Source organism: Bos indicus x Bos taurus, unplaced genomic scaffold (genome assembly GCF_003369695.1).
Source record: "Bos indicus x Bos taurus breed Angus x Brahman F1 hybrid unplaced genomic scaffold, Bos_hybrid_MaternalHap_v2.0 tig00001978_arrow_arrow_obj, whole genome shotgun sequence".
NCBI classification, from domain to species: Eukaryota; Metazoa; Chordata; class Mammalia; order Artiodactyla; family Bovidae; genus Bos; species Bos indicus x Bos taurus.
In genome coordinates, this window is record NW_020867479.1 from 45,816 (window position 1) to 62,572 (window position 16,757).

At 50.7% G+C, this 16,757-nt stretch overlaps 2 protein-coding genes across 2 annotated transcripts; one reads left to right on the plus strand and one right to left on the minus strand.

Annotated features, from left to right (window-relative positions):
• Positions 1 to 4,992: 4,992 nt before the first annotated feature.
• On the plus strand, positions 4,993 to 8,484 carry LOC113888794 (olfactory receptor 13C7-like). Its single transcript, XM_027535787.1, has one exon. The coding sequence runs from the start codon at positions 5,239 to 5,241 to the stop codon at positions 6,217 to 6,219; it is 981 nt and encodes a 326-aa protein (XP_027391588.1). The 5' UTR covers positions 4,993 to 5,238; the 3' UTR covers positions 6,220 to 8,484.
• A 329-nt stretch (positions 8,485 to 8,813) lies between these two features.
• On the minus strand, positions 8,814 to 16,558 carry LOC113888793 (transmembrane protein 8B; the record flags this gene model as incomplete). Its single annotated transcript, XM_027535786.1, has 7 exons — positions 8,814 to 9,994; positions 10,238 to 10,354; positions 10,487 to 10,633; positions 15,580 to 15,758; positions 15,968 to 16,110; positions 16,188 to 16,311; positions 16,466 to 16,558. Coding segments are annotated over 7 exons (1,139 nt in total), but the record flags the coding sequence as incomplete, so codon positions are not given.
• Positions 16,559 to 16,757: the final 199 nt, after the last annotated feature.

The window sequence follows — 16,757 nt, forward strand, 5'->3', positions numbered from 1 at the left end:
TTGAATGGCTCCATATCACATAAGGAGAAACTGAACCAAGGTCAAACAGGAAAAAGGGAACAAGGGCAAGAATCAAACCTGGATCCTCACTCCCAGGCCGGGGCTCCTTCCATGGCATATCCTGCCTCTCAGGAGGAGTAAAACTGGGGAGAGAATTAGTGACTCTCAGAGACACTCAATATCCTATCACTCTGTAAACCGGATTATCCAGGAAATGATGGAGTGTAAGACCTGGCAGACAGATGCAAGAGTAGTTTCCTGAGTCTAGTGCAAAGCACCATCGTGCCCAAATGCCCTGCAGTGTGTCTGGTCATCCTCTGGGCATATGGTAGGCTTACACAGGGCAGTGGGCTGTGGACAGACGGGACGCATCTCGCTTCTGGGTCGGCGCAGTGATCTGCTGGTGTGAGATGTTCTGCTGTGTTCTTCCCCAGCTGTGAGAACTGGTGACACCCCAGAGGGTGGAGCCAGGGTCTCTGAGGATGACAACCTGGAACAGAGCCCCCTGAAAACCTGCAATGGTACAAAGGCTGAGAACTAAACCTCCGTCCTGGTAAGTCACTAAAATCATGACGTTGTGTGTTACTCTAGGAAAACTCTGCCCATCTTTTTTTCCTCCACTGTAAAATCTTATTTTATTTTCAGACCTTAAACTTCTGTATTGGGGTGTAGCCTATAAACAATATTGTGGCAGTTTCAGGTGAACAGGGAAGTGACTCGGCCATACATATACATGTAGCCATTCACCCCCAACCCCTTCCTGTCATCCAGGCTGTCGCATAACATTGAGTAGAGTTCCATGTACTGTGCAATATGTCCTTGTTGGTTATCCGTTTTGAATACAGGCAAAACTCAGTTCATCTCAACTGATGGACTAAATGAACTAGAGCTGCTCTCTGTGGTCCCTGACTGAGCCCATGTTGCCCAAGCTGTCAGTAACAAGGAAGCATGGTATTTCCTAAACAGAGTATCTTCTTTGGGGTCATAAGCCCAATACATCATGGGCTGTTCCTAATTTCTGAATGAATGTGTTCTGATAAGACTCTTAAATTGCAAGGAAACCCACAGCTCTCCTCTTTGAGCTCTTCAGAGAGGTGTTCTAGCATGCAGGAGATGGCACCCCCATGGCTGTGACCCTGGGACCTCCACATGGGCATCCTGGGCCCTGGAATGGAGTGTATCCTGGCAATAGTGCTGTGGGAACCTGCACTCATGAAAGGTTGTTGTTTTAGTCCTCCCAGCAATCACATCCTGCGTGTGCATTTGGGGAAAAGGAAAGGAGGGTGATCTGAAGGTAAGAAATCTGGGATCAGGATTTTAGCAGAAGGAAAGCACGGGATTTCAAATGGCAGCTCCTGTGTCGGGGACTGGATAAGTTGGGGGTAAATAGGACACAGCCCTTTGACTTCCGTGGCTCATGGTCTATTGTGTGAGAGGGAACGACACACACAACAAACCAACTGTGCTAATGGCTGTGTGAGCGTCACGGTGTCAGGATGGCCAGTGCTGTGGAGACGTCTGAGAGGGCAGCACCATGGAGGAGGTGGGTGTGAGCTGAGCCTTGGAGGATGAGTATAGAGAGAAAGGTGCTCCAGCCTGAGGAAAGCAGGAGAAAAGGGAGGGGACAGGGGCCTGTGGGGTTTGTCCACCAGTGGGGAGTGGTCTGCTGAGGCTGGAGCAGGCCAGCACAAAGGGATGTGTAGGAGCTGAGTGCAGGCACAGGCCAGAGGCCGAGGACAAAGCCCTCTGATGTCCATGCCATTCCCACTGGTCTCTCTGATGGAGACAAGAGCGGGGAAGAGAAAAGCAGAGTCAGGCGGTATCCTGCCTTTTATCTGCCTGAAAACTCTCCCCACACCTGTATCCAGGGTCAAATTGGAAGTTGCCAGTTCTTTCTGTCAGAGAACGCAATGGCAACTCACTCCAGTACTCTTGCCTGGAAAAATCCCATGGACCAGGGAGCCTGGTGAGCTGCAGTCCATGGGTTGCGGAGTCAGATACAACTGAGAGACTTCCCTTTCACTTTTCACTTTCATGTATTGGAGAAGGAAATGGCAACCCACTCCAGTGTTCTTCCCTGGAGAATCCCAGGGACGGAGGAGCCTGGTGGGCTGCGGTCTATGGGGTCACAGAGTTGGACAAAACTGAAATGACTTAGCAGCAGCAGCAGTTCTTTCTGTCGGAGAAGGCAATGGCAACCCACTCCAGTACTCTTGCCTGGAAAATCCCATGGACAGGGAAGCCTGGTGGGCTGCAGTCCATGGAGTAGATAAGAGTTGGACATGAGTGAGCGACTTCACTTTCACTTTTCATTTTCATGCACTGGAGAAGGAAATGGCAACCCACTCCAGTGTTCTTGCCTGGAGAATCTCAAGGATGGCGGAGCCTGGTGAGCTGCCGTCTCTGGGGTCGCACAGAGGCAGACACGACTGAAGCGACTTAGCAGCAGCAGCAGTTCTTTCTGTAGCAACACACTCAATAAACACCAAGTTCTTATAATGAAATCTTAAATTAAGCTGCAGGCTTAATCCAGCCACATGAAGTCATGACCTAGGAGAGATGCTTCCTTTTAACTTCTGCTTTCCTGACCTCAAGTTTTATTTTGTCTTTATATGCCAGATTCAAAGAAAATCTAGAAGTTTCTAAAGCACAGAGAGAGGGATATGACCAAGGTGACCAACAGACAAGGGGATGCCTGTAAACACTGAGGACTGTACACTTCCGAGGGAAGAAGGCACATCTGCCTCTTCTGTGTTCCCAACACCCAGCACATAGTAGGTGCTCAATAATAATTTCCCGAATGACTGAATTAATAAGCCATCACACTCGGGCAGTTATTTACCTTTTTGCCAAACTTCAGCAAAAGAATCCCTACCTTAAAATGTTTACACGGATTAGATTTATGGTTAATGACTGACCAAGATTAATCAACTACCCTGGTATGTTTCATAAACTCGCTTAACAAAGATCTCGATTTAGGTTGGAGAGGAAAAAACAGCACAGGCTCTGGGCAGAAGGGCGTCATGACAGATGTTGGAGGTCTTGTCTGGGAGGCAGGGAGACAGACCCAGCATGTGCCCATGGTTGAAGGTGTCGTCTCTGATCTGCAGCATTGCTAGGAGACTCATCAGACCTTTCCTCTGTGAGTCCCATCTGGACTACACAGAATCCCCATTTTTCAAAAGGAAACTGAGTCTCAAACCAAGTGACTTGGTCAACATCACACATCTGGTTAGTGCTGAACCTGTTACGCAATGCTGGGTTTTTGAATCATGTGTGGACTATCTGTTGAGGGACTGCCCTTGGCAGCACTCACTGTATGAGATGCTGGAAAGAATGTGACTGAGTCTGTTCTCAAGTGTGGCAGAGGAGACAGGTGTGCAGCACAGAAACAAAGACGACAGCCAAGGGCTGTGGGAAAAGAAGGGAGAGGTAACTCGGCAGGGCTCAAGAGGGAGAGGAGAAGAGATGAACCGTGCTCTTAAGAGGAGAAGCAGCACCTCCACTGGGTAAGAGACGGAGGACCTGCCTACAGAAGGGAACTTTTTGGGCAAAGATGTAGCTCTGGGAAAAGACGTGGTTTATTCAGAAAATGTGGAGCCCTTTGGCCCCTATGATGATAGATGCAATTGAGCAAGAGGAATGAAGGAGAGCTGGGTTAGGAAATGGCAACATGCTCCAGTATTCTTGCCTGGAAAATCCCATGGACAGAGAGCTTGCTGGGCGACAGTCCATGGGGTCATGAGGAGTTGGACACGACTGAATGACTGAGCATACTCATGACAGGAAAAGATCCATCACTAAGAACAGTAGAACTCTAGTGCTTACAGGAACCTGACCTCACAGCCAGTGTAGCTCTGAAGGGACTGAGGGACGGGTGATTTGATCTTCTGACAACTTAAGGTTTCCCATCAGCTCCTATTTGTCCCTCAGACCAGGGATCACAGGGGCCACAAGACAGCTTTCCATCCAGCACTTGACACTTGGCTCCCTCCTGTCACTGGCATTTCCCAAGGGGCTGAGACCAGCTCAGAAGAGACATGGAGGCTCCTGGGCAAAGACTGTGGTCTCTTCCCACCCTCCCTTTATAGAGAGGGTCAGTGACCCAGGACACCTCTGCCAGACTAGAACCTGCCCTTCCCTTTTGTGTAATATTATAGTCAATATCATTTATCCTAAAAAGCTATATGGAAGCCAAGAGGAGACTCACTCAGCTTTTAGGACCAGGGTTAAATGTTGTGACCTGTGGCTCTATTGGGATATGTATATTCTAGTATATTCTTTTAAAAATCAATGCATGGTGTCTGATCTTAAGGAGGGATACCAGAATAAGGCTTGTACATCCTATGCAGTAGAAATGTTCAACCTTTATGCCCAAAGGAATGAGGTGACCATCACTCATCATGCACCTGCGTTCCCAAGCTCATCCCACTTAATTTGAGAAAGAGGAACAGCACTTGTTACAATTGTGGCATCTTTTTGTCCACGAATTTTTCTTACTGCTATAGCCCATGGAGAAGGCAATGGCACCCCACTACAATACTTTGCCTGGAAAATCCCAGGGATGGAGGAGTTTGGTAGGCTGCAGTCCATGGGGTCGCTAAGAGTCGGACACGACTGAGTGACTTCCCTTTCACTTTTCACTTCCATGCATTGGAGAAGGAAATGGCAACCCACTCCAGTGTTCTTGCCTGGAGAATCACAGGGATGGGGGAGCCTGGTGGCTGTGGTCTGTGGGATCACACAGAGTCGGACACGACTGAAGGCACTTAGCAGCAGCAGCTATAGCCCAACATCTAAACAACACCCAACGAGAGGTAGGCACTCAACAAATCTTCAGTGAGTGAATGAATCTGAAATCCTATGAGCATCATTCAGTCACATGAAGTCATAACCCAGTAAATGTGCTTCCTCGTAACACCCAAGAACACTGTAGATTCAAAAGGAGTATGGGGAACTTGAATACAAGTCTATTGTCTCCACAGAGCCCTCCTGGGGAAAAGAGAGAAGAGACTAGGTGATTAGAATGGACCCCATCTCCTTTAAGTTACACCAGAAGCACAGAACTGAGGGGGCTGACTTGCAGACCTGACGTCCATTCTCTCATTGTAATGATGGGAAACTGAGTTCCAGAGGCAGGGCTGACCCGTCCCAGGTCACACATCCAGGTTGCTTGGCTCCCAGGCCCACTGGTGCTTAATCCAACACCTTCATGGTGCAGATGGGAAAAGAGGGAGAATGAGATGGATAGAGAGTGAGACGAATGGGGCAAACCAGACGGTCGTGACAGAGTTTGTCCTGCTCGGGCTACACGACCACCACAACCTAGAGATGGTCCTGTTTGTGCTCTGCCTGGGCATCTACTCTGTGAACGTGCTGGGGAACGCCCTCCTCATTGGGCTGAACATGCTGGACCCCCGCCTGCACACCCCCATGTACTTCTTCCTCAGCAACCTCGCCCTCATGGACATCTGTGGCACATCCTCCTTCGTGCCTCTCATGCTGGCCAACTTCCTGGAAACCCAAAGCACCATCTCCTTCCCTGGCTGTGCCCTGCAGATGTACCTGACCCTGGCGCTGGGCTCCACAGAGTGCGTGCTCCTGGCCATGATGGCGTGTGACCGATACGTGGCCATCTGCCAGCCGCTTCGCTACTCAGAGCTCATGAACCGGCAGACGTGCATGTGGATGGTGGTGCTGAGCTGGGGGGCAGCCTTTGCCAACTCCCTTCTCCAATCCATTCTCACCTGGAGCCTCCCCTTCTGTGGCCACAATATCATCAACCACTTTTTCTGTGAGATCTTAGCAGTGCTGAAACTAGCCTGTGGGGACATCTCTCTCAATGCACTGTTAATAATGGTGGCTTCATCTGTCCTGACGCTGGCCCCGCTGCTGCTCATCTTCCTGTCCTACGTGTTCATCCTCACTGCCATCCTGAGGGTGCCCTCTGCTGCCGGCCGGCACAAAGCCTTCTCTACCTGCTCTGCCCACCTCACAGTGGTGGTGATTTTCTATGGGACTATCTCCTTCATGTACTTCAAGCCCAAGGCCAAGGACCTCTACTTGGATAAGCTCCTTGCATTGTTCTACGGGGTCGTGACCCCCTCACTGAACCCCATCATCTACAGCCTAAGGAACGCAGAGGTGAAAGCTGCCACTATAGCTCTGCTGAGGGGAGATCTCTCCAGGAAGATGGCCCCCTTTCCTGTTGTTCTCTAAGTCTGTCGGGCGGGACAGGCTAGTTACACTGTGGTCATGACTTCAAAATTTCAGTGGCTTTAAACCACAAATGTTTTTCTTCTCGCTTACGCTGCAGGTCCTCCAAGGTTGGTTGGGGGATCTGACTCATCTTCTTCATCCTCTGGGCCTTAGGGTGATAAAGTAGCTACCACATTACTGGTCCAAATGGCAAAAAGGAAGGGGAAAATGACAAAGCCTGTGAGGATTCTTAAAGCTTCCACTCAGAAGTGAGGTGTTACTTCCACTTCCACCGCATAGGCCAATGCAAGGCACAGGCCAGGGAGGATCACAAGGGAAGGGGATGCCCACCTGCCCCACATCTGGAAGGAGGGGGAGGACTGAGGAATTCCTGAAGGGGCTGGTGAGGACCCCAAACCCTACAGTTCACCCAGGAGCTACTAGCGATTTCTACAGCTGCCATTTTCTGACCAGTTGTCCCTCACTGGCTGCTGTCAAGTTAATCACCCCAGCAGGCGCGTGGAGACTCTGGACTGGGGCATTCTAACTAGGTCAGATCCAGGCCTCACAGAGCTTTCTTTGCTCTCAGGTTCTGGGTTCGGGTTGAGCACAAGAGAATCTGGAAGAGATGGAAAGGCAGAGGCAAGGCCACATTGAGGTGGTGGAGCCCTCACTTGCTGTCAGTGCAGCCCCTCGGGCTCCTGCCAGGCCACCTGTAGCTGCTCTGAGCCCTGGGCGAAGGGAGCTCCAATGCAGAGAGTGCCAGCTCCTCCCGCGGGTCACCAGTGTCACTGAGTCCAAGGCAGTGAGGGCCAGACACGGGTTCCAGTGTGTCCTCCTGGGCGCTGGTCTGTCCCCACCTGCCCCTTCACGCCACCCGAGAGCAGCTTCAGACGCGACACCAAGTACAGAGGCTGAGCGTGGCACAGGCTTCTCCTGCAGCTCCCACAAATGACAGCTCTGTTCTCTACAACAAAGCCTTAATCACTCACACTGGTCCTGCTACTTTGGCCAAATCCTGGCTGATTCACCACCCAAGAACCTATGATGCCTCCCCCTTACCACAGAAGGAAGACCACATTCTTCAGCTGAGTCCTCAGAACTCGAAAACCAGGTTCTCCACCCTGTCAGCCCGATATTCCATTCACCTCTCACACAGTCGACCCCTCGTAGTGTCTGTACTGTGTCGCATCTTGGTTTGTTGCTCATGCTGTTCTCTGGGGAGACCTAGGACTTTTTTTTCAAGGCAGCTTAGACACCATCTCTCTGACATACCTTTCCTGGCCCTTTAAAGGGGTTCTCTCCTTTGCGTCCCACAGCACTTTGTTGGAACCTTTCCCTTGGTATCTATTCCTGTCTCCTTTGCATCCATGATATTTCATAACATATCATGGGAGCCTCAAGGGCAGGACTCTGTGGGGACCTGTCTCCTCAGCTCACACAGAGCTTTCCCAACAGAGGGTTACTGAACTGAACTGTCACTCAGAAGCCGTCACTTGTCACACCTGGGGACTGGATCCTGTGCTGCTCCAGGCCATCAGGAGCTTAGTCTGAACGTGTGGACGGACACGAGTGGAGAGCAGCAGTATCTCGTGGCCATGGCCCTGCCTTCCAGGAAGTCACCAAAACAAGTCAGGATACAGCAAACAATCCCCATTTGTGGAGCCAGGAGACCAGGGTTCCAGACCTGGTTCAACCACTCTGTCCAGCAAGGTCTTCCTGCTGGCCCTTCCCCTCCCCAAAGGCACCTCACACTTAAACTACCCACAGCTGAACTCATCCCTCTGCCCCCAAAGGTCTGTCACCCTCTCAGGGAACAGCACCAACACCCCAAGTCACCCAGCCAGACACCAGGCAGTCATCAGAGGTGTCCTCTCACCCTCACTGCCCCACACATCTGATCCATCACCACGGCCCAGAGCATCCACCTCACAGCTGCTCCCGGGTCAGTCCTCTCCTTCCTCTAACGCCACCATCACCTTCTCTCTCTGAGTGTGCAACAGTTGTGCCAAACTCTCTAAAATCCATCCTCTGCACTACTTTAAAAAAAAAAAAAAAAAACCTGTCTGAAAAAAGAAAACAGAAAACCACACCAATCTGATTATGCTACTCATTGGCTTAAACCCCTCCAATGATACCATTACCCATCTCTCCTAGGATAAAAGCCAGATCCCATCTACCTGCCCAACCTCATCACTGGCTGCTTATCTCCAGCCCACTCCACCCACAGATACCTTCCAGACACAGTTCCCCATTAATATCAGTCTTTCTGCCCCTCTGTCTCCCCCTTGCTGTTGCCTCTCATGTCCAAACACCTCTGGATCTTTAGCTAACATATATTGGACACTTATCACACACCAGGCTAGGCACTATACTAGTGTTCTGAAAACTTTACTGGCTGGGGATCAGATGGGGGATGAAATCTCAGGGGATGTATGGGATATGGACACTTCTGACCAGAGAGGACACCCTTTCCACGTCTCAGCATTATACAAAACCCTTGGGACTTGGCTGTGACCTTTGTGGAAAGAGAAGAATATCCAAAATGACAAAAGATTACGTTTCTGGCACAGGGGCAAAATGGGGGTTGAAAAAGGAGCTACAGTCTTGTGATATATCTTGCACATCTGAGATTCGTACCAGCTCATCCCATCTCCTGAGCCCTCAGCTTCCTTCCCTGTTGGGTGTGGGCACCACAAAGGAGGTCTGTTTCACTGATTTGCATCATCTCATCAAGTACACACACACACACTCACAACTCTGTACTCCAAGCTGCTGCAGCCTGACCCAATAGGGCAAAAGCCTCAGGAAGCTGCTCCAGCAGCTCATGCCAGCTGGGCTGCGTCACCCATGCCCCTCTCCTCAGGGTCCATCTCTCCCTCCTCTTCCCCAGACCCTTGCCCACAGGAAAAAGGGCAGCACAGAATCAGGAAATTCTTCATTGGAGACACACCAGACTCCACCTGTATCACGCCAGGGTACTAGCACCCCCAGCCCAGTCCCCGCCCTGTCTGTCCTGCACCCCCTCGCAGTGCAGCACGGCCCTGACACTGCCCCCGGGAAGGAAGCCAAGGCCAGAGAGGCTGAGCTGCTGGGAGACAGGGGACTCAGCTTCCCCAAGATGGACTCCATCTCCTTAGGGACAAAGCTGTGTCCTGTTAGGGCTCTGTCTCCACATCCTCAGCAGGTTCCACACCCTGGGCAGGACCCCTCAGTCCTGAGGGGGCTTGGTGGCCCTGCACAGGCTCCAGTCCTGAAGATGCTGGAGGTCTCCTGGCCCTCAGGAAGTTGCCAGGTCCCCAGAAGAGTTCCATGTCCTTAAGAAAGACTCCATGTCCTCAAGAAACACAACTTGTCTCTTAGCCCTGAGAGGGCTCCATGCTCCCAGGAGGAACCCCAGGAAGGGCTCTGTGCCCTGAGGAAGGGTTCCAGTTCTCCCAGGGCCGGCCCTAAGCCCCTCTCAGCTGGCACAGATGCTGCTGACAGTGGCCCCTCCCGGACCCACAAGGCCCAGCTCCTCCTGCTCATTGATGCACAGCTGGTACCCGCAGCCCCGAGCCCGGGCTCCAGAGGGGACCCGGCGGTCAGTCTTGGCACGAGGGGGCAGCAGGAAGCCCACACTGCCAGCGATGAGCATGTGCCAGATGCTGTGAATGTAGAAGTAGTTGTCTCGGGTCTCCACAAAAGCATACAGCAGGATGGCACTGCCTGCGATGAGGCTGCCCGGGCACAGGCAGAAGAGCCAACGGCGCCATGTGGGCGGGTAGCAGTGCCGGCGGCGGACGCTGCGTACTGTCTGGGGGAGGCAGAGAAGTGGGGCTCAGGGACTACTCTGGAACCTAGGCCAGAGCCGGTCGCTCTCAGGTGTCCCCTGAGCCCTGGTGGTGACCCTCGGCGTCTGCCGAGACGAGTTCGGCTCTGTAAGCAGCAGAGTGATGACAACAAGGTCCGGGCCCACCTTAAACTGGAAAGTGGATACCCAAGTACCTGCACCCAAGTCCTGCTGGGACCTCCCCTCCCCCAGCCCTCCCAGCCTTACCCAGGCTGTGGCCAAGATCCCCAGAGCAAAGAGACTCGGTCCAAGCAGGTTCCAGAGTCCATGCCGGTCAAGCTGCAGAGCCATGGACAGCAGCATCGCCCCCAGCAAGTATAGCACCTAGAGAAAGAGGTCACCAGGGGCTGGGCCAGGGTGGTGAGGGTGCTTGGCCATGCCCCCGGGAGAGGTCGGGAAGTGAATTTCAAATAGATTTGGGCAATGGTTGTCCCCCAGGGCCCTCTCCAGACTGACCTGCTTGACCACAGGCTGTAAGCGAGCCATGGCAATGACAGTGACCCACACGGACATTAAGGAGCCCAGGAAGTCACAGAACTGCAGCACATCATAGTCCATGATGCAGAAAACCACAATGCCAGGCTGGTCACAGGCATGGTAGAACTGGAGGAAGAAAGGACAAGCATTGAGAGAACTCAGGGCAGAGAGCCAGTCTACAAAGCTGGAGAAACAGGCCACGGGGTGGAATGCTGTTGTCAGAAAAGCAGAGGGCAGAGGGAACCAACTGAGCAGAACTGGGGAATGCCTGACTCCCCACCCCTGAGAGTATGGTAGAGGCCAGTCTGTGTCCTATTGCATGTACCCGACAGCCCTGAACCTCGGCCTCACCTTCCTAATCTTCCTGCTTCCGGAATGTCCTGTCAGAGCACCAGGCCTGGGGGAGGCCAGGACTCTCAAGCTCAGGCCAATCCTTGCCTATAGCTCCCTGTACTCACACAGGGTCCCACATGTAATCCTCAGCCTGACCCAAGCTCTGGGGCTGGACTCTGACCTCCTGGTCAATCCAAACCCCAAGCCTCATTTGATAGTTCAGACTCTTGAGTTATGTTTCACCTTCAGATCTTGGACTAACTGGTCCTCTGCATCCCTTCCCACCCAATAACATGGAGGCAGGAGGCAGTAATTAAAAAGGCAGTCTCTAAAGCCATGGAGAAGAGCATGGCACCTTGGGGAAGGGACAGTGTTCACCTACCCTACACTGTGGAAACACAGCAAAGAATAGAGTACTAAGGAGTTTAAGAAGGGAACGTGCTGGGGACACAAGTAGAACTGGAATAAGCTCTCTAATATTCTATGACTGATCTACAACTGATCCAAGTATACTAAAAGGTCAAAGAGATTGTTTAAGTTGCAGATAACCCATAGGGGTAGAGTTAATTAAAGCTTCAGGGTGAGGTGAACAACATGATCTACATTTCACCAGTCCTGACCAGGCCACTGTCACCTCTCAATGTCCAAAATGCCATCAGTAAAGTCCATCACTGACTCCATCATGCAGCACAATTTGTTAGAGGAACCAGCCAATAACTTGTGGCAGCTCACTTCATTAAAACTCCTCAACCTGGAGGAGACAGCATCTTGTCATCATATATTCTACGCATATGTCTGTCTCTTCTACCTGCAGTGCTTCAGCCTGCTTTGTTATTCATGGAGCAGAATTCATTATCGATTGCCATGGCACCCATTCATTGCCATCTCTAACCAGAAGACACAATTTATAGTAAATACGGTTAAGCAAACTTCACTGGTGTAACCATTTACCCATAACCTAGAAGCAACTGGCTGTAACAAATACTGGAATGAGCTTCAACATTCCAAAAACTAAGATCATAGCATTGGTCCCATCGCTTCATGGCAAACATTGACAGACTTTATTGTCTTGGGCTCCAAAATCGCTGCAGCCATGAAATTAAAAGATGTTTGCTCCTTGGAAGAAAAGCTGTGACCAATTTAGACAGCATATTAAAAAGCAGAGACATTACTTTGCCAACAAAGTTCCATCTAGTCAAAGCTATGGTTTTCCAGTAGTCATGTATGGATGTGAGAGTTGAACCATAAAGATAGCTGAGTCCCGAAGAATTGATGCTTTTGAACTGTGGTGTTGGAGAAGACTCTTGAGAGTCCCTTGGACAGCAGGAGATCAAACCAGTCAATCCTAAAAATCAGTCCTGAATATTCGTGGGAAGAACTGATGCTGAAGCTGAAATGCCAATACTCTGGCCACCTGATGCGAAGAACTGATTCATTGGAAAAGACCCTGATGCTGGGAAAGACTGAAGGCAGGAGGAGAAAGGGACGACAGAGGATGAGGTGGTTTGATGGCATCACCGACTCGATGGACATGAGTTTGAGCAAGCTCCGGGAGTTGGTGATGGACAGGGAAGCCTGGCATGCTGCAGTCCATGGGATCACAAAGAGTTGGACATGACTGAGCGACTGAACTGAACTGAAGGCTGGGTTATATATGGTGGCACCTGGGAGAGACTACCCTGAAAGTCTGGAATACTCTCCTATATGTTTGGCACACAGTATGTGCTCAATAAATGTTAGTCATCTTATACTTTATATCATGTATATTCATGGGATAATATCCCCACACTAACAGACTTTCCCCTATACAAAAAAAATCTATGTTTATATAGCACTACTGTTGTCTCACAGAAAATTGTGGACTAAATTTTAGGTTAATATTCCTTTTGCATTACCAATAAAAAGTGGTAGAAATAACACAGAAAGACTGGGAGGTTTAAGAAAACAAATTCAGACTACAAACTGGCTTCCATTAGTATAATCTGACATCTTCCTCATTTTGGCCATCTCTTTACTTATAAGGTAATTTTGGAAAATTATCCTAAATTGTTCTTCTCTGTGGATTTTATATTTTTATAACATAACTATATAGCTCATCTAATGCTCCAAATAGAGTATCCTGGCACTACAGAATTTTAAATTGGAGATGCAAATATATTCATTCTGTACGAAGATGGGAATATTTATACTCAGGATAGACTGAAACTTACTGCTATTCTCTTATTTTCTGCTTCTGTTTCCTCTTGGAAACATCATGGCATTTTGCCAAGGGCCACTGAGAATGACTGTGCTGATGTGAGGAATAGAAGAGGAGGTGGAATAATGAGTAGGTGGGCTTGCAGCCAGGATCTCAGTAATCAGCAAGGAAGGCTGCCGGGGCCCCAGAATGCCAGCTCTGTCTGGGTCTTATGGGATCCAATTATGAGGTCTCTAGCACTGGGAAGGACATGTGGCTTGAGCTGTATGAGCAAGAGATGTACAACCTCCATGTCTGATACATTTTCCCTGTTCTTTCTAATATATGGCTTGGTTATAATTTCTGACCAAATTATAAGCCAAATTATTTTTGGCTGGCTCTCCTTTAAGAGTTTAAGAACTACTAACCTGAGGTCATTAGTATCCCCACATACTCCTGGGCTTCTGAGAAGCTAGATTCAGGTTGGGAATGTATGTACGCATGCTCATTGCCTGGGGCAAGGACAGCCCTACAGCTCAGTGGTGACATGAGAGGGACCAAGAGGCAGGCTGAGTGATAAGTCCAGTTTCTCACTCACCTCAGGCCTTAACCAGAGTATTTAAACTTTCCTCATCTGCAAAAAAGGGATGATAATAATAATAGCAGTACTTCTCCATTGTTACAGTGCTATGGGAAGGATTCAATGAGCAGTGTCTGACACACAGCGTGTATCAGCAGATGTGTTTTTCTGTTATCGTTATCTGAACTATCAGTTCAGTTCAGTCACTCAGTCATGTCCTACTCTTTGCGACCCCATGAACTGCAGCATGCCAGGCCTCCCTGTCCATCACCAACTCCCAGAGTCCACCCAAATCTATGTCCCTCGAGTCAATGATGCCATCCAACCATCTCATCCTCTGTCGTCCCCTTCTCCTCCTGCCCTCAATCTTTCCCAGCATCAGGACTATCAGCTACATACAAAATCAAGTGCTGGGTTTTGTAGCCTGTTTTGTCTTTTTTTAAAATACATTTACATTTTGCACTTAAACTCCTGGATAACAAAGCTACTGTCTGCTCCCAGGCCCTGGACAGGAATCAACACACTACTCCCAGATGTAGACTGTCCTGGATTTAAGACAGGAGAAGACTGCCGCCTCCGGTGCTGGTGCTGACACCTGCAGTAGGACCGATGGGTCCTTACACGGAGACTGCTGAGGAATGAATGAAGTCTACGCTAAATAAAGAACAAGAAAGAGGGACTAGAGGGATCCTGCCTGGGAAAATGGAATCACAAGTAGCTCTACACTTTGGCACACATGGGAAAAGAGCAGGAGTTAGAGCAGGACTTTAGGCAACCCCTCAGAGCCAGTATCTTCTCCGTGATCATTTGCTTACTGCCTTATTTACAAAAGTGGAGGCATTGTTCGTGGGACCAGGCACTTTTGGCCCCCACAGTGTTCCTACTAGGGGAAGGTCTTTTCTTTTCAGGATGATATGCCATCAAACCCAGATGATGAGGAGTCATCTGGTACTAAACACCCTGGGGCCAATTTTCAGGATGCCTTGTGAAGTGCAGGAGACTGGATAAACTCTCCTCACATGCTCTAGGCTCCTGACTCACTTAGATGTTCTTACTAATTTGTGAACCACATTATATCTGCACACAACTAAGAATATACTGGTGAAACTGCTGTTGCTGGAAGATTTGGTGAGCAACAGTATAAAGGGCATCTGGCAATAAAGAAGAGAGAGGAGAATATTGAAAATAAAAGTATAATGGAGCATTGTCAGAACAGGTCTAAAAGGGGGGGCATTCAGACAAACTGGGGTGTGCCATTCTCATGCAGGTTAAGAGGCCAAGGTCTCACTGCATGCCACAGTTACAACCACTGTTCCTCACCTATGGAGAAGTATCCAGGACCTTAGAACATGACCCCTCAGTCCCCACTTCCTCCTAAGATGACAGGTAGAATTTTTGTGATTTGGACAGAGGTCTGATTATTAATACTGGACAACAGGGAGGCATGTACTGGTTTCTTGTTATCCTTTCTTGTTCCTAAGAAACATGGAAGCCTGAATCCATCTAAGACGTTTGCAGTGCTCATAGGTAGGCACTGTACATCACAAGATGCCAAGAGCCCACGGATGAGATGAACAGATCCCTAGATATAAGCATCTCAGGGGAATTGTGTAGACACAATTCCGTATTGTAGGTCTGAGCTTCTTGGCTAGCGTGTTGAGGTAAAGGTCCCCTCACCCCTTAGAGTGGACAGGTAGGGTGCGGGATGCTGAAGACCCCATGCTGCCTGTAGTGGCGTTATCTTAAGTCGCAAACAGCCTTGTTCATTTATTCCCATGTGTCTTATAAAAATTATCGTGTTCTATGATAGGAAGATATGATATCTATTATCGCATGCCATGATAGGAAGCGGTGGGGAAGCCCTGCTGTAGAGGACAGTGAAGAGAGACAGCTCCAAACCCCGGGAGGCCCATGGTGGAAATGTAGACCCTCATCCACCACCACCGCTAAGGACTCGGTGCAGACACTGATGGCACCGCATACCGTGGAGAAGAACATGGTGAAGGTATAGACAGCCGCTTCCAGCACATATCGGCTCCGAATGGCCAGGACCACGGGTGGCAAAAACATGAGGTTGCTCAGGCAGAGCAGTAGTGTGGACAGCAGCTGGAACCCGTAGGTGAGCGCGTCCGCACTGTCCGTGCAGCCCCAGCCCCGCCATCCTGCAACGGGACAGGCACAGGGTGGAAGAGGTCAGAAGGCAGCCCAGGGTTCAGCAGACACTCCTGCTGGCCCTTCTGGTCAGGCCCTATGTTACTGCCAGGGAAGGGTACCCTGACCCCGCACCACCCTCTCCAAACCCTGCTACATAGGTTACCATCTCCCTCCCTCCCGCCCCAGGCGGGCTCCCTCACCAGCCCAGCCTGCTCACCGGCCTTGCACTCGCAGGCCGCGTACAGGTAGTTGTGCGTGCGCAGCAGCTTGCACTGGCCATAGGGCCCGCAGTCATCTACACACGGGGACAGGAAAGTTCGCAGCCGCACCTCCGCGGTCGCGTTTCGGCATCGCACGAACCTGCGCACAAACTCGCCGTCACCTGGCGCTCAGGCGCATCCTTCCGGGCCCCACCACCGAGGCCCCGCCCTGCTCACCGAGGCCCCACCCCACACAGGGAGCGCAAGGTAAGGAACCAGGTCCCCGTCTGCGGAAACGGGATTCTCAGCCTGGCCACTCTGGAGGCGGCACTGACCGTGAGCAGGAAGCCGGCCAGGGACTCTGAGGGGAGAAGGAGAAGCCAGTGTGGGGTCAGGACCTAAAGAACCCTCACCCGCCTGCCCTCAGTTCCCAGACGCCCTAGCCCATCTTTCCTCCATACCCTACCCCTGCCCTGGTCTTCCAGCCCCTCTTCTTCCCCAGTTCCTCACCCTACCTTTGGAACAGGTCACTGCGGCATCCCCCAGGCTCAAGGGCACCTCATGAGTCAGGCATCCAAACACTGTCACATTTCTTGGCGCAGGGAGCTCTGGGCAGGCAGATACAAACATGAGGCTGCCACATCCTCCAGGTCTTCCCACCACCACCCCCAGATTCCTCCACCTCTTAACCCTTCCCTAGAAACTCCTCCAGGCCCTCACCTAACACCCCTGGTCCTGTAGGTGCTCCCACAGGAAGCACACCCACCCCCTTCACTCTAACAACCAAAAAATGGGGAAACACCATCA